Source organism: Podarcis vaucheri, assembly GCF_965113315.1.
Source record: "Podarcis vaucheri genome assembly, chromosome: 17".
Taxonomy (NCBI): Eukaryota; Metazoa; Chordata; class Lepidosauria; order Squamata; family Lacertidae; genus Podarcis; species Podarcis vaucheri.
This window is the reverse complement of record NC_138755.1, coordinates 6,290,794-6,308,305: the sequence shown is the minus strand read 5'-3', so window position 1 is coordinate 6,308,305 and position 17,512 is coordinate 6,290,794. Positions and strand designations below refer to the sequence as shown.

Sequence of the window (17,512 nt, the reverse complement as noted above, 5' to 3'; positions counted from 1 at the left end):
AGCCAGCGTTTGTCTGCAGACAAATTCCGAGTCATGTGGCCAGCATGACTAAGCCACTTCTGGCGAACCAGAGCAGCGCATGGAAACGCCGTTTACCTTCTCTCCAGAGCAGTACCTATTTATCTACTTGCACTTGACGTGTTTTTGAACTGCTAGGTGGGCAGGAACTGAGACCGAGCAACGGGAGCTCACCGCCGTTGTGGGGATTTGAACTGCTGACCTTCTGATCGGCAAGCCCTAAGCTCTGTAGTTTAGACCACAGCGCCACCCGCATCCCAATTCTAATCCTTACCCTTACCGTAACCCAGCCCTCCTCTCCTCCTCACTCCTTCCCTGCCCCCAGCATGGAAGCTATGGTACCAGGGCTGCAGGCTTTGGGTGCTTGTGCGCCTAGTATGGAAGCTGGGGCGACGGTGTGCATGGCCACAGAGAAGGATGTGAGTGCCCTCTCTGGCACGCGTGCCATAGGTTCGCCACCACTGATTTAAGGCAACTGTTAAACATAAGTAGAAGCACATCGCATAGAATTTTGCATGAAGATTTCCACCAAGCAGAGCTTCTTCTTGGCCTCCTTACATACTTCCCCACCTGCCATGCACACAGTTTCAACAGACAAGGAAACAGGTGGATCATCATTTATTTAAAAAACAATTGTATCTCATTTTACAAAACCAGTGAGTTCAGCAGCATATGCGAGGTACTAAAGGTGTTCCTTTGAAAATGTACTGAAATGCTTAGGAGCATAGTTTACAGAAAAGAAACTTGTTTCAAAAGCAGGAGAAAGGTCCCCTCTTAAGAAGAGATCTAGATGTGGAATCAGCGTAATATTATTAATGGTGGATTTTGTGCTACCTTCACAACTAGATACACAAGCATCCCAAACAGAAATTAAAACAACTGGATGCTTCTACTCTGCAGCCTCATTTAGCTTGAGATATAACCCTAACCCCAGGGTCTAGCAGTCACACAGAGCCCTATATGAAGTCTTCATAGCACTGCTCTGCTTAGTCTAATACAGAATTGCATGATGGAGGCTATCCATAATGGGACCTGCAACCCATTTGCTCAGAAGTAAAACCTACCAAATTCAATAGGGCTTCCCCTCAACACACTCTCCCTGCCTTGCCCCAGCTCTCAGTTCCAGGGGTCTTTGATAGAAGTCTCTTCTGGAAGGAGCTGCAGGACAGAGCATATTCTAGCAGCTGTAAAATAGATACAGAAGGCCATTCCACTTAATCCCGAGGAGGGGTAATTGGTGGATACTTGGAGAATGTCCCTAGTTGATGGGGGCAGTGGACGAAATAAACCTAGACAAGAAAGTAGCCAACCAATCCCTGAATTATTCCAGTGCTTCTCCAATGGCATATGTGTTCATGATGATCCACTATGCAAGAGGTCAGTGCTTCTTGAATTTGCCAGCATCCGTTATCTTCTGGCAAGCGCTGAGGTGCTTCCAAGCATCCAGGATGAGGATGGAAGGAATGATGATCCACAAAGCGTTCATGAAGACAAAATAAAACCAGAAGTATATCGGGTGCCCTATCTCACTGTGACTGAAGCCCTCGAGATACTCAGTAGAAAAGTACAGAACGTCTCCATAGAGTTGGCCTGCAGTGAATGGTAGAGACAAGACAACCAATTAGAGCAGGGGGTAAGGAACCCTTTTCAGCCCAAGGGGCCACATCCCTTCATGGGCAACCATCTGGGGGCCACTTACCAGCGATGGGTGTGGCTAGAGTGGAGGAACAACTTCAACTCCTAATTTTATCCCATAGGCTACATTCAAGTCATGAACACTTCAGAGGTTTTCACACACATCTCTCCAGCCAGGTAAGTGAAAAGCATGACCACAGTTCCAGAGACACAAAAGCACACAAGGAAGCGAGTTGAGCAGGGCCAGTGAAGGGTCTGGCACAGGAGTGGGCAGGGCCTGGGAGAGAACCCTGAGGGCCAGACGCAAGAGATCTGGACAGCCACATTTGGCCGCTGGGCCCAGGGTTCCCCACGTCTGGATTAGAACCAGACAAAAAGAGATACACAGCCCGAATTTCCTAGTTCCATGAGTTTCCTAGTTTTCCAGTGGTTGCAATTGTGTGTGTGAGAGATACCGTATTTTTCGTCCCATAGGAAACACCTAGTTTTTTGGGGGGAAATAAAGGAATTCCCCCCCCTTTATTTCCCCCCCCAAAAGCAGGTCGGGGAAACCGAACAAGGTCGAGGAACAGCGGGATGGCGGCGCTGCGCCTCCCTGCTGTCCCCCAAGCTTGTGGGGCTGGCCGATGTCTGGCCCACGCGAGGGGCGCTCTGCTTCAGGGCGCCCCGCCCGCCGGGCGGCAGGCTGCTATCCGCAGCGTGGGGAGCCCTGCGGAGAACTCCTGCAGGGCTCCCCACGCAGCGGATGTGTTCCCGAAGTGCCGGGTGCTCTGCTTTCAGGGCACCTGGTGCTCCGGGAAGCAGGCTGCTATCCGCAGCCTAGACATCCCTGTGGGACCTCCCGCAGGGCTGCCTAGGCTGCGGATGTCTTCCTGAAGCCTGGAGAGCGAGAGGGGTCAGTGCGCACTGACCCCTCTCGCTCTCCAAGCTTCAGCGAAAGCCTGCATTCGCCCCATGGGATGCACCCAGATTTCCCCTTTATTTTTGGAGGGGGAAAAGTGCGTCCTATAGGGCGAAAAATACGGTAAATGGGATTTTTTAAAATTGTTTGGGGTGGGGAGAGGGAGAAGACAAGGGTGAGGGGTTATGGATGCCAGGAACACAAGGAGCATGCAGCAACCTTTTCAGGCATTCTTCCAGTGCAGAACATGTGGTGAAAAGGAACAGGGGACTGGGATGCAGTTGAGCTCGGCCGTCATTATATTTAGAGATCTGTCCTTGTGCGTGCCTCATATACCTACCCAGCGACACAATCAGTTGCAGCACAAACCGATGGGGCTGGTCTGAGAGAAATGCTAACACAGTCCAGATGGAGAGGGGCCCCCAGGCGAAGGCTGTGATGGTCTCCACACAAACTGTGAAATTGTCTGATCTGTAGGGACAAAAGTGAAATAGAAATCACTTGGGGGTCAAGAAGTATCCAAACTGTTTTTTGCACTGCATTTCTCTATGGTCTCACTCTTCACATTTCCACCTCCCCAGCTCCAATATCAGATGCATTGAAGCATTATTAAGAAACAGACTTGAGTCCACAAATGCTTATGCTGGGGGGGGGGAGCTTTTTCGGCCCAAGGGTTGCACTACCCTGTAGAAAGCTTTCTGGGGGCAACATTCCACTGGTGGGCAGGGCCAGAAAGAAAAGCAAGCAGAGCTTTTCTGGATGTGACTTTGTACAGCAGGCTGCATTGCAACTGCACAGAAGTCAGAGATTCCCCTTCATCTAGGCACGCAAGAGTCCAGGGACACATTCCACCCAGGCAGAACAACTCAAGGGGTGTGTTCTGGGGAGCAGAGGGGTTGCCTGGGGAAGAGTCCTGAGAACCAGGCAGAGGCGCCTCGAGGGCTGCATTTGATACCCCAGCCCCAAGTTTCTCCAAGCCTAGCTCAGGCTACAACAAATGTCTTCTTCTTTAAGGCACAAGGAGGCAAATTTTCTTGTTTTTTGCTGCAACGGATTAACATGGCTACCCCAGAAGCTTTTAGCACACGCCCAACAGTTGCTAACTAACAACTAGCCTTCACCCTGCAGGCGGTAAGCAAAATGTTAACCATCTAATGCCAACAACAGTGGCTTCTCAGGTAAAGTATTATTCGCCCCAAATGCAAGCTCTGCTGAGGAAACGCAAGAGAAATGACTCAGGGTAATCCCATGCAAGGCTGTCCCACTTTACCTCCTTATGGGCCGCCATGTTATAAGATGTAGCTTAAAATATGCATATATAGCCTTTTAAAGCTGTTAGTGCTCCCCCACACCAATCTTTCTGTTTCTAATGATTCAGTGCTGGATCTTTGCATGACTGAATCCTTTTCCTCCATTACGATATAGACAAACAGCTATCCCACCACCTCAAAGCAGACACTCACATGACGTATCTGCTGTCACCTTTGGCGTATTCCTTCCCTATAGCATAGTGAGGAGAGAAAATAAGGCACAACATTGGTTATAATATATAAATTTTGAAGCACAAAATTTCACATGAATTGAAAAGCTTGTGTATTTCACTAACTAGCAATTAGGTAAAGAGAACTGTTCAGACTTTCGAATTCAGCACCAATTTCCAAGTGGAAACAAAGCCAATTTAAGCATATTACATCTCTGCAAAAAATAATAATAATGCTACTTTGTTCTATTTGCTGTTTTGGGGAGAAAGGGTGGGATAGATACTGAATAAATAAAATGAAATGTTAATGATACAGTGGTGCCCCGCAAGACGAATGCCTCGCAAGACGGAAAACTCGGTAGACGAAAGAGTTTTCCGTTTTGGAGGTGCTTCGCAAAACGAATTTCCTATGGGCTTGCTTCGCAAGACGACAATGTCTTGCGAGTTCCTGCTGGTTTTTATTCCCTTCCCCCCTTTTTCTAAGCCGCTAAGCCGCTTATCAGCTGATCCGATCAGCAGATAAGCCGCTAAAAGCCGTTAAAAGCCGCTAATAGCGCTAATCCGCTAATCCGTCAATGGGCTTGCTTCGCAAGACGAAAAAACCGCTAGACGAAGAGAATCACAGAACGGATTCTTTTCGTCTTGCGAGGCACAACTGTAGAGTCTATATAATGCTCCCCTTATTTAACTGCTACGACATACTTTCCCCAGAACTGGGAGAAGAACTCTGGTGTTTTGCATACATGCCCTTCCTCCCCCCACCATCAAGTCAGTCTTACAGAGCTGTGAAAGAAAAGACTGGTCCCCTGCGATTTCCTTGTGGTACAGGCTGAACCAGCCTTCAATGACACCATGAATAAAGCCACAGACAGCAAACCAGCAGATAGCCAAGGAGCGCCATGTTCCAAACGGTGCAGCTGTCCTGTTCTGCCATCTTGCTATGAGCCAAGTTACTATCAGCAGGAGCCCAGAGACAGAGAAGAGGAAAGTCAATATCTGCCACATGGGGCGGTCATTGGGGACGTAGTGCTGGAGCTCCAAGTTTCGAGGCCAGTAAGGGTGGGGAACAGCAAGGTGCTTCGCTTCTAACCCCATGGCGCTTGAGGAGAACTAAACCAAGTTGCTGAAACCGGCGAATGCTCTTTCGCTCTGCAATAAAGAAACAGAGTTGGTAATGTTAATTCACTAGAAAGCACATGTGAAATGAATATGGATTCTGGGCTAATGAGTTACCATTGTCACAACTATGGGAAATGTTTGAACTATTACTTAGAAGTACACAGAACAATGTAATTTGAGGTCATGGGGTGTCCAGAAAACTAGAACTGTAGCCCATATCAAAAGGGGTGGAAAGACTACATATACAAATAAATCAATGTGTTATCTAGCCAACAGATTTACATATAGGTCCCCATTGTTTAGTAATCCATAATATATTTCCTTTAAGAATCTTTTGTTTCCAAACCTCCATTAGATAAGGTGACTCCAGAAGTAGTAGATAGAGGAAGCAGGAAACCACCTCCAGATGAAGATTTCTCTATGCTGTCTTCCTAACACGCAGCAGCCTGGTCATCACAATATTTTTACACCTTCCACATAAAACTATGTAGAGCATGGATGGGGAACCTCTGGTCAAACTGGGCCCACCAGAGGCCCCAACTGGGCCCATGAGACTGTTTTCCCCAAACTACACTGCACCTGCTGTGCAGCAGGTACTTCTTTCTTCTTTGGCGATCACTTGTAGTCAAGTTAGATTGTCTTCCATGAATATGGTCTTAACAGTGTGTCCATAAGTGACTGTGGAGGTCAACTCTGGATCCGTGCATCCTTCCACAGTGGGTACATAGGTTTCTGGGCGAAAGTTGATCACAGTGAAGATCTTCCAAAACATACCTTTCTCTTAGCTTATTTCTCCTTTTCTCCCTGAGTTTGAGCTTTTTCAAAGTCCATGACACCTTTGGTCATGTTGTTCAGATGCCTGATTATCATCTTCCAAAGCAACTACTCTATTCCAAACTTAAAAATGGAAAGCGTAATGCTGGTGGTCAACAAATGAAGTTCAAAAACTTTCTCAAGGCAAATCTAAAAAAATTTAGTATAAACACCGACAACTGGGAATCTGGTCTGCGAGCGCTCCAGTTGGAGAACAGCCTTTACCAAAGGTGTCATGGGCTTTGAAGATGCTCGAACTCAGGTGTGCAAGGGAGAAATGTGCTAAGAGGAAGGCACGCTTGGCAAACCCTCATTGTGATCAACACCCTCCCAGAAACCTGTGTCCCCCACTGTGGAAGGACACGTGGATCCAGAACTGGCCTCCACAGTCACTTACAGTCTCACTGTTAAAACCGTGTTTATGGAAGACAATCTTACTCCGCTAAGAGTGATCGCCAAAAAATGAATACAGTTCTCCCGATTCGCATTCATCAGAGACGAACTCGCATTGCCCCTGGGCATGCACAGAGTGCTTTCCCCACCACCACCCACAGCCCGAGGTTAGGAAGAGAGATGAGAATGCATTGCACCGCTGCACGCCTTCCCCACCAACAGCAATATAGGCACTTCCGAGCCATTACTTACCAGCGCTGCCCTCCGTCCACGAAGGCGCCTGCAGAATAAATGAACCTGCAGCTCAGCAGCTGTTTCCCTCGCCGATATCGCCCTATTACCTCCACAGCCAATAGGGTTTCCCTTCGGTGTTGATTGGCGAGCACTTCACCCAATCATCCTGCAGCGAGTCGGAGGCGGGCGACCACCTAGGCTTCCAACGGGAGCGTAAATATCGACGTCACGGGCAGCTCAGAGTAATGATTGGTTGCGGAGCGGCTGAGGCGATGTGAGTTCATGTTGTAGATCTGTCGGTTGTTCCTTTCGTAGACCTAGTTTGCCTACCTGAGACCCGGGGATTTTGCCTGGCCCTCGGCTCTTGCGCCACTTTCGCCGCTTCGCTTCCAAGGTGGCTGGGAATGCTGAATAGGAGAGTGCTGAAAAGTAGACCCCTGCCCTCTGCCCCCTTAATTTGCCCAGAGGCACTCTGGCAAATTAAAAGTGCAGGTGGATAGCAGATTTTCAGCCACTCTGGGCAACTTCCAGCACTTCAACTTTTATAAATTTTTATTAGATTTTCCTTTTCTTTTTTTTATATAAGATATTTATTAAAGTTTCACAAATTATACAAACAAACACAACAATACAAACAAACACAAACCAAAAAAAACCAAAGTATAATTTCAAACCCTTATTTTCATATAACTTACTTCTCCGACCTCCTCATACCTCCCCTTTCTGCATTCCAATTTCATACTTTAATTCAGCAAATCCTCACCCTTAATTTTCTCTAATTTTAACTTTTCTTTTCTTTTAACTTACAGATTTTCCACAATGATAACAAAAACCACAAAGCAGAATGATACACAAAAACAGAAAAAAGGGAACAATAAACAGATGGTATAATAGCAACAAACTTAATTCTTCACAAATCCAACCTTTTAAACATCTTGGTTGACTTCCTCAAGTCCCTCCCTTCTGAGTTTCCTTGTAGTTAAAAGTAACAGCTTTCCAATATCATTATTAAACTAAAACAATTTCCAATCATCTTATTCACTTTTCTTACCATTCTAAATCCCATTTATTTAATTGTAACTTAGTTTAATCCTAGGCCTATTTGTTTCTTTCAAGTAATTTCTAATTTTTTATATTGCTCCCAGCACTTCATAGTATTGTTGTGAGGAGGATAAAATGGGCACAGGAGGACATATAAATGCTGCCCTGAACTCCTTGAGCAGGGGCAGGCAACCTAAAGCCCGGGGGCCGGATCCAGCCCAATCACCTTCTCAATCCGGCCCGCGGACAGTCCAGGAATCAGCGTGTTTTTACATGAGTAGAATGTGTCCTTTGATTTAAAATGCATCTCTGGGTTATTTGTGGGGCATAGGAACTTTTTCATAATTATTTTCCCCCAAAATATATTCTGGCCCACCACAAGGTCTGAGGGACGGTGGACCGTCCCACGGCTGAAAAAGGTTGCTGACCCCTGTCCTTGAGGAATAGGCTGGATGAAAATGGCAGTGTGCACACATTTAAGTTTAAGGGTGCTTGGAATTGTAGTTTTTTTAAGAGGTAAACTACAGTTCCCAAGGGGACGCGGGTGGCGCTGTGGGTTAAACCACAGAGCCTAGGGCTTCCCCATCAGAAGGTCAGCGGTTCGAATCCCCTCGATGGGATGAGCTCCCATTGCTCAGTCCCTTCTTCTACCCACCTAGCAGTTCAAAAACACATCAAGTGCAAGTAGATAAATAGGTACCACTCCGGCGGGAAGGTAAACGGCGTTTCCGAATGCTGCTCTGGTTCGCCAGAAGCGGCTTAGTCATGCTGGCCACATGACCTGGAAGCCGTACGCCTGCTCCCTCGGCCAATAAAGCAAGATGAGCACCACAACCCCAGAGTCGGCCACGACTGGACCTAATGGTCAGGGGTCCCTTTACCTTTACAGTTCCCAAGATTCTTGGTGTGTGTATGTGCTTAAAATGTGTTTTAAATATATGATATGCAGGTATATGGGAAGTATACAAGCATTTTCCTGTTACTGGTATTGACTACACAGAGAAGTCCGTGTTACATCCTGTGTACATGCTACTGGCTTAAAATACAGCAAGGTCATTCTTTTTCTCAATTCAGATTGAAGCTGTTTGGTGGGGGAGCACATCAAAATACATTATTTAATAAGAAACAACAGGATAGAGATGGACTGTATCTAAAATTGGCAGATGTTTTCTGGGAAGTCTAATTTCTTGATGCTATAATGTATATCATGTGCTTGGAGATTTCTTGGAATATACAGTTTAGAAATAAAATAAAATCAATAAATCAATAAACTGTGCTTGGTTTATCTGCACTGCACACAGCATATTTTCCTGCTTTCCAGTTGTGGCACAGATTATGCTGTTCTGATGTGGTGGGATTCACCTAATGAACTCTTGTCAGCAAAAGCCCTGCCGTAAGTGTTTTGTCTACAGTAGAGATTGCCACGTCACACCTGCAAGGAGCTTGATTGACAAAAGATTACGAGAGGATTCTATAAAACTCACTCCCCTAGGAAACACAGAGTTGAAGATAAATTGCAAAAGGAACACTGATGCTTTATAAAATTAATAGTTGTACTAATTAGCCCAAATAGCTTCAGGTTTCTCTTGTCCTTTTATTGTTCTTGTTGGAGGAGTTAAATTTCCATACATTGTGTGCTTAATATCCAGGTCCTGTGAAATATTTTCCATGTCGTAAGTACTTGGAAACGGTTGAGGCAGTTGGCTGCGTTTAGAGGAGACCAAGGAGATATGATAGCCATCTTCCCATATTAAAAGGGCTGTTGCATGGAAGAGGGAGCAAGCTTGTTTTATCCTACTCCGGAGGCTAGGACTGGAACCAATGGATTCAAGTTACAAGAATAGAGATTCCGACTAAATATCAGGAATAACTTTCTGGCAGTCAAAGCAGTTTGTCAATGTAAAGGTCCCCCTCAAAAGGTGATGGACTGGAAATTTTTAGGCAGAGGTTGGATGGCCATCTGGCATGGACGCTTTAGTTGAGATTCCTGCCTTGCAGGGGGTTGGGCTAGATGACCCCGTGGGGTCCCTTCCAACTCTACAATTCTATGATTCCATCATTCTACTCCAAATGTTACCATCTAGTTCCCCCCAGGCTCCTCCTATTCACTCCTGTCCATATCTGCACCGCAAACTTCCATAAATTCTGTGCTGGTTGTAACTGCCAAGGCTTCCCTAAAATATTCACGGGTGTGTAGCTTGGTGAGAATGCTGCCGGGCAGTTTTGCCCCCTGTCCCACCGAGTGCGTGTGGACGCAGATGCGCGTTCGCACCGTGGATTCCTCCCCAATCGCTTGAAGGATTCGCAGGAGCGCAAACACGAGTCGAACCCGGGAACACGAAGCTATTTTATTGTATTTTTTATTTTAGTTTCCCTGCACCTCTTCCGCATTGGCTGCCCACCTGCACCCTCCCCCATCCCTTCCCTCGGATTGGCCACTCCGGAGATCCAACTGTTCCTTTCCGGCATTCCCATTGGCCTCCCGACTCGATCCGCCTCCAATTTTAAAAGGGATTATTGCTCCTCTTTCCCAGCGCCGACCTCCCCTTCCTTTCCCGGTTTCCAGCTGGGGGGGTGGGGGTGGGGGTAAGGGAGAAAACCCGACGCGCATCGTCCCCGGAGAGCTGGAAAAGGAGGGTGGTGGAAGGAGGTGCCTCGGTGAGTTCTGCCTCTTGAAGAAGCGCAGCTGGAGCTGCAGGGAACATCTGGCCGGAAAGGAGAGAGCGGGCGCACGCTGGGGGAGGGGGGCCAGGGCCTCTTCCCGGGTCTCCCGCATTGCAGCTAGGGAAAGGGCATCTGAATCCGCCTAGGATTTGCCCCCTCCCAGATGTGAATCCCTCGAGGGCCCGTCGAGATCCACGGAGTCAGGGCATCTTTTAAGGGGATTCCCCCCCCCCCTTCCTAGATAGAATCTGTCTCCCCCAGGGAAACGGGCCGGTGTGTCCTGGGGAGAGCGGGGAAGGGGAAAGGGCTTCCCCCAGAGTTGCATGCCGGAAGGGGGAAAGGACAGCGGTTTCCGCGCAGGAGGATCCCGATCTGATTTTCTCTCGAATCCCGACGACCAGTTTTCCTTTGTCTATGGGCCATGCGTTTCCCCAGGCAGCGTTTCCTTCCTGCACCTAGGAAATCCCCGGCCTGCAAAACCGCTCCCTGGATCTTCCAGCCGGCGGGCTACCGAATAGGCCGCAGCCGCCCTTTATGTACCCCTGATCCCTCCATATGCAACTTTTCAGCCGTTCAACTCATTTATTCATCCATCCATCACATATTTCTCATCGGCCATCTCTTCTGCACCATAGATTACTATTCCTCTGGCTATTCCCTTCCTTCTTTTTTCCCTTTCTTGTCCATCATCCGTGTTCCTTGGTCCATATTTTGGTGGAGCTGGAGATGCTGTTCAGTAAAGAGCTTCCTAGGACGCAGTTGGCACCATGGTCTAAACCACAGGGCCTAGGGCTTACCGATCGGAAGGTTGGCAGTTTGAATCCTGGCAACAGGGTGAGCTCCTGTTGCTCGGTCCCTGCTCCTGCCAACCTAGCAGTTCAAAAGCACATCAAAGTGCAAGTAGATAAATAGGTACCGCTCTGGCGGGAAGGTAAACGGCGTTTCCGTGCGCTGTTCTGGTTCTCCATAAGCGGCTTAGTCATGCTGGCCACATGAACCGGAAGCTGTACGCTGGCTCCCTCGGCCAATAAAGCGAGATGAGCACCACAACCCCAGAGTCGGTCACGACTGGACCTAATGGTCAGGGGTCCCTTTACCTTAAAGAGCTTCCTGCCTACCTTTCCCTGCCCTTAAAGGAAGCTTTTTGGAGCTTTGGGAATAACATATGCTGGCAGTCTTACTCTTACTCTGCCCTGTGACCCGTGAAGAATTGCTTCCAGGTGATCAAGCAGAGGAAGCTTAATCTTAAATCACAAGCAACCTTAGTAGCTTTTGTATTTGCCCTTTTCAAGCAAGTAACAGGTTTTAGTGAAACTTACCACCATTGCAAGCATGTTAAGGGCTGCTACCAAGAGAATGCCTAAACAGGGAGCTTCCCCTGCTCCTTTAATGCTAATGCACAACAGAGGACTTGCAAAAAATGTAGTACAGTGTGGCTTTGTTGGTGGGTTGTTCACCATTGCTACATGTGCAATGTGCCCATCACTGCTGTGCCTGTTGCTCACCATGATGAGATGATTCCAGGATCTAGGCAGATTCAGCACGCCTACCTGAGCTTTTGTGGAAGTAAGCATGTGCTGAAACTAATCCTTAGCTTGCTCTGTGTTCAGGGGATGTGGTGGAGGCTTAAAGTAAAATGCAGATGTGCATGTTCTGTAACTCTGTACAACCTGAGTACCAAAATCAGCGCATGGTGGCATGGATCTCAGCAGCCTGGAAAATCGCACCTGGCCATGTGCTAGAGCTTGCACACTAGCTATGGGGAGGGGATTTCTCAGCTACCTGTCTTGACATCCCTTTGTCTCCTGCTTCTTCCAGGCTGCGGCCATGGCCACATTCACCCGGGAAGAGTTCTACCAGCAGCTCCTGAGCGGCTGCGTGTTGCCTACTGCTCAGCAAGGCTTTGAGCAGGTCTGGACACTCCTGCTCTTGTGCCTCGTGTGCCGTCTCCTCTGGAGATTGGGTAAGTGCAGACAATCTTAGGCACACAGTCCTCCAGGGCATTCCTCAGACCCATAAGGAACTCTGCGTTACAACCCCATACTGGTTTCACTCATGATCTGCATCTAAACCCACAGCTCTCTTGCTTTGCGCAGTTGTATCACAGCTGCGGCCCAGTGGAATGAAAGACTGTTCAGAAGTAATGCCAAACCATGGTTTGGTGTTATGAGAATGAGTCTTGGGATTCCATATGGCCCCCCCACTAGATTTGACAGTAATTGGGGGACATGTGGCCCTGCAGATGCTGTTGGACTACAACTCCCATCGTTCCTGGCCATGCTAGCTGAGGCTGATGGGATTTGGGGAGATCCTAGTTCCTTACTCCTGTTCGCAGCCAAAGCATTCTTACACTAAAATGCTCAGGACAAAGTGCTCCATCATTTAAGATATTGTTATGATGAACTAAGAAATGCTGTTGTTACCATTTAATTTTGGTTGAACCATACATGCCTAAACCAGGGATGACCAAGGTCATGCTTTCCAGACTTCAGTTCCCATCAATCCCAATTGCCTAGGACCCTCGTACTTACGGGATCGCCTCTCCCGGTATGCCCCACGGAGGACCTTAAGGTCCATAAACAGCAACACCCTAGAGGTCCCGGGCCCTAAGGAAGTCAGATTAGCCTCAACCAGAGCCAGGGCCTTTTCAGCACTGGCTCCGGCCTGGTGGAACGCTCTGTCTCATGAGACCAGGGCCCTGCAGGATTGGATTTCTTTCCGCAGGGCCTGTAAGACAGAGTTGTTCCGCCTGGCCTTTGGCTTGGAATCAACTTGATTCCCTCCCCCTCTTTCCTTTCTCCTGTGATGGAACTCCTATTTGGGGACTTCCCTGGCTTTTTTCTGGCCCACGTAGGACCAGTCTGGATAGTTGGCCTTGGTGAAGATTTGATGTTTTCATCCCCAAAAAGTTTTTTATTTGAGTTTCTACTGAAATGAGGCTGCATTTTAATGTTGTACTTACCGTATTTTTCGCCCTATAGGACGCACCGTCCCATAAGGCGCACCTAGTTTTTTTGGGGGGAAATAAAGGGGAAAAAATTTATTCCCCCCCCCCAGGCACAGGGCTGGGGCAGAGCTTCCCCTGCCCCCAGCCCCCAGAACAGGCAACTGTCTGCAAGCAGCGGGAGCCCAGCGCCGGGCTCCCGCGCCTTGCGGAGAGGTGCGCGAAGCCTGGAGAGCGAGAGGGGTCGGTGTGCACTGACCCCCTCGCTCTCCAGGCTTCAGCGAAAGCCTGCATTTGCCCCATAGGATGCACACACATTTCCCCTTCATTTTTGGAGGGGAAAAGGTGCGTCCTATGGGGCGAAAAATACAGTAATCTTGTTTTTAAATTGTATTTTAATCAATTGTCTTTACCTGGTGTTAGCTGCCCTGAGCCCGGTCTTGGCTGGGGAGGGCGGGGTATAAATAAATTTTATTATTATTATTATTATTAATGGCAACAGTCAAGGGTGTTAGGACCTGTAGCCCAAAACATCTGGAGGGCACCCCATTGGTCACCCCCTGGGGGAAAAGGCACACACACGGTGCCTGATTTTCCTCCTGCTGCAACAACCACAGCTCTCTCTCAGTCTGAATGCCATTACTGAGCTACATCCCTGGACGGAAAGCAACGCCAGAGATGAGATGGAGGGCAGAGTTCCAGGCAGACTGGAGCGATGCTCAGGGAGTGGAGGAGCCACAGCATCATTCCCTCCACTCAAAGCTCAAGCGTTTCCCTTTATTTGTAGTGGACCTGCTGTTTTCAGTGTCCCCCTTTCAAAGTGGCTTTTGCTTACCAGGTCCTAATGCAAGCCCCAGCTTTCTTTCACCTTCCAGTTACAGCTCCTACCCTTCTTACAACTGTAGCATAAAATGACCCAGGAGGGGACTCTTGAGTGTCTTCTTTCTCTTCCAAGGTAAATACACAGCTGGGGAGTCTGGAGGAGGGATCTTGAGGGAGAGGGCGTAGCTCAGTGATGGAGCACCTGGTTTGCACACAGAAGGTTCCAAGTTCAAATCCCTGCAGGGAGCAGGTGATGTGGAAGGCCTGAGACTGGAGAGCTGTTGTAGACAAAACAGTCCGTGCCCCTTCCAAACCACCCGTTTCAAACCACTTTAAACAGTCATGGCTTCCCTCAAAGCATCCTGAGAGCAGTAGTTTGTTAAGGGTGCTGAGTGTTTTTAGGAGGTGCCTGTTCCCCTCATGGAGCTACAATTCCCAGCGTTCCCAGGGAATAGCGATTGACTGTTGAGACCACTCTGGAATTCATTATATATCATTTCCCAGTAGGCTTTTACCTTTTTATAATGAATTGAAGAAAACGTTGAAAATAACTTTTGTGGGGAAAAAACCCCAGAAGCTTTCTTACTAGGTATTTTAGGCCAAGACATACCGAAATAAAAGAGGACTTTATTTATGGATGCCACTACAGCAGCAAGAATGTTGATTGCACAAAATTGGAAGACTGGAGAAATACCAACTAAAGAACAATGGCAAGAGAAGTTGGTGCACTATGCAGAACTGGCAAAAATGACAGACAGACTAAGAGAAAAAGACAACAGCGACTTTGAAAAAGAATGGGAACCATTTATATCATACTTGCAGAAACAAAGAAAGTCGATAGACTTAATGGCAGGATTTAAATAAACATTCATACTATTAATATTAGAAAATGTCTATAGAAATATTATGGTGTATTTACTTTTATTTTTAGGTTTGACGTTATGTTGTTAATAACATTTTCTGTTAGGAGGTAGCAAAGTGGGTGAAAAGAGAAACAAACCAGAAGCGGAAGTTGAGTGAAGCCTAGGAGGGGAGGGAGGAAGGAAGGAATACATAGTAACTGTTAAGCCTTTGAGATGTATGTAATGAATGAAAAAGAACAATGAATAAAATTTTTATATATAGAGAGAGAGACCACTCTGCAAATTGTAGCTCTAGGAGGGTAATTGGGGTCTCCTGACAACATTCTGCACCTCGTAACAAGCTGCATTTCCCACAATGCTTTGGGGGAAGCCATGACTGTTGAAGTGCTATGATACTGCTTTAAATGTATAGTGCAGATGGGGCCATGGGCAGCTTCCTATGTTCCCTGACCTTCTCTCCACCTGACCTCCATTTTCTTCTCTGGCCTTCTCCTCGCAGCTCTGCCATCCTACGTCAAGCACCTGAGCACAGTCGCCAGCGGCTTCTATGCCCTCTACCACTTCTTCCAGCTGCAGATGGTCTGGGTCGTCCTCCTCAGCCTCCTGTGCTACCTGGTGCTGTTCCTGTGTCGCCACTCAACCCAGCGCGGCGTCCTCCTCTCCATCACCATCCTCATCTACTTGCTCATGGGGTGAGTGCGGGCGAGGAGCAGGGAGGGAGGGCTGCTCACAGGTTGCTATAGTCATAAGCGGTTGGCTGGATGAAGAGAGTAGTTAATGGGAAGCGAAGTGCAACAGGAGTTAAGAAGATCTGGACAACTGTGGAGCAAAGGTGGCAGCTTGGCGATAGGAGAAACCACTACTTAATATATATATTGAAAGAATTGGAAGAGACGCCTCAGGGTCATCTAGTCCATGGGTAGGCAAACTAAGGCCCGGGGGCCGGATCCAGCCCAATCGCCTTCTAAATCCAGCCTGCAGACGGTCCGGGAATCAGCGTGTTTTTACACGAGTAGAATCTCTCCTTTTGTTTAAAATGCATATCTGGGTTATTTGTGGGGCCTGCCTGGTGTTTTTACATGAGTAGAATGTGTGCTTTTATTTAAAATGCATCTCTGGGTTATTTGTGGGGCATAGGAATTGGTTCATATTTTTTTTCCAAAATATAGTCCGCCCCCCCCCAAAGTCTGAGGGACAGTGGACCGGCCCCCTGCTGAAAACGTTTGCTGACCACTGATCTAGCCCAACCCCCTAAAATGCAGGAATCCAGCCCACAGCCGTCCCTGGGTGGGCTCGAACCACCAACCTTCTGGTTCACAGCCAGACATACTGACCCATACTGACTCCACCTGAGGGATCATAACCATTTCCCATCTTTGACCTTCTCCCCTTCTTCCCCCGCCCTTCCTTTTTGCAGGGAGATGCACATGGTGGACACTGTGAGCTGGCATAAGATGAGAGGTGAGTGTTTTGTGGATCTTCTCTTCCTAGGCCCTGATCAAGCCTTGGGGGATCGTGGGATAAGATGTTGGAGCTTGCTAGGGCTAGTCAGTTTGTGTGTGTGTGTGTGTGTGTGTGTGTGTGTGTGTGTGTGTGGAATGTGCTTCCTTTCCAAAAACTTAAAGATTGCTCAAAGTGCAGCGTTCATACTTATCACTCTGCAAAGAACAGATAATAGGGAGCTCTGAGCAAGGAGGACTCCCAGATTCTGTGCCTGGTTTTGGGAAGTGCGAATGGAACCGATGGGACTGTGAGGCAGCCAGGGCTTCTGGGATTTGGCCCTGACTGGGTCTCAAAGGGAAGCCGGTTCTTTTTCGGAGGTTAGATGGGGGCGGGACAAGCCAGGTGTTTCCTCCAGGCAGAGCAGTTGGTCCCTTACCTTTCTCGCCCTGATCTGGCCACAATGATCCACACGACGGTCACCTCCAGGCTTGATTATTGTAACTCGCTCTACGCGGGGCTGCCCTTGAAGCTGACCCAGAAACTCCAGCAGGTGCAGAATGCCACTGCGAGGCTCCTTACGGGGTCCTTGCTGCGGGATCACATTCATCCAGTGCTTTACCAACTGCACTGGCTCCTGGTGGAGTACAGGGTCAGGTTTAAGGTGCTGGTTTTGACCTTTAAAGCACTATGTGGCCTAGGACCCATGTACCTACGGGACCGCCTCTCCTGGTATGCCGTGCAGAGGACCCTAAGGTCCACAAATGACAACATTTTGGAGGTCCCAGGTCGCAAGGTGGTTAGATTGGTCTCAACTAGGCCCAGGGCCTTTTCAGTACTGGCCCCGACTTGGTGGAACGCTCTGTCACAAGAGACTAGGGCCCTGTGGGACTTGACATCTTTCCGCAGAGCCTGCAAGACAGAGCTGTTCCGCCTGGCCTTTGGTTTGGACTCAGTCTGACCCTTATGTTTCCCTCACCTTACGGATTTGATCTATGGGCTACTTTTAAATGAGGCTGCATTTTAAATTGCATTTTAACCTGTATTTTAAATTGGTCCCCCCCCCATTATGTTTTTACTGTAATTTTACTGGTGTTAGCTGCCCTGAGCCCGGCTTTGGCCAGGGAGGGCGGGGTATAAATAAA

At 48.1% G+C, this 17,512-nt stretch overlaps 2 protein-coding genes across 3 annotated transcripts in view; one reads left to right on the top strand and one right to left on the bottom strand.

Annotated features, from left to right (window-relative positions):
- Window positions 1-621: 621 nt before the first annotated feature.
- EBP (EBP cholestenol delta-isomerase) lies at window positions 622-6,733 on the bottom strand. The gene is made up of 5 exons (XM_082205564.1): window positions 6,612-6,733; window positions 4,814-5,183; window positions 4,018-4,054; window positions 2,895-3,025; window positions 622-1,608 (listed from the first exon to the last, which is right to left on the bottom strand). The coding sequence occupies exons 2-5, from the start codon at window positions 5,127-5,129 to the stop codon at window positions 1,397-1,399; spliced, it is 696 nt and encodes a 231-aa protein (XP_082061690.1). The 5' UTR covers window positions 5,130-5,183; window positions 6,612-6,733; the 3' UTR covers window positions 622-1,396.
- A 3,417-nt stretch (window positions 6,734-10,150) lies between these two features.
- PORCN (porcupine O-acyltransferase) overlaps window positions 10,151-17,512 on the top strand; it is a 28,738-nt gene continuing 21,376 nt past the window's right edge. For both annotated transcript variants that reach the window (XM_082205492.1, XM_082205491.1), the window contains exons 1-4: window positions 10,151-10,292; window positions 12,117-12,261; window positions 15,427-15,619; window positions 16,345-16,388. In XM_082205492.1, coding sequence (XP_082061618.1) covers window positions 12,126-12,261; window positions 15,427-15,619; window positions 16,345-16,388 — 373 coding nt within the window. In that variant the 5' untranslated portion in view covers window positions 10,151-10,292; window positions 12,117-12,125. The remainder of the gene's footprint in view (window positions 10,293-12,116; window positions 12,262-15,426; window positions 15,620-16,344; window positions 16,389-17,512) is intronic.

Excerpts from the sequence above, each read along its gene's own strand:
- EBP (XM_082205564.1), bottom strand. The coding sequence starts at position 5,129 with ATGGGGTTAGAAGCGAAGCACCTTGCTGTTCCCCACCCTTACTGGCCT. Across the intron at positions 4,055-4,813 it reads GTCTTTTCTTTCACAGCTCT|GGAAGGAATACGCCAAAGGT; the intron begins GTAAGACTGACT and ends ACTATGCTATAG. Across the intron at positions 1,609-2,894 it reads GCAACTGATTGTGTCGCTGG|GCCAACTCTATGGAGACGTT; the intron begins GTAGGTATATGA and ends CATTCACTGCAG.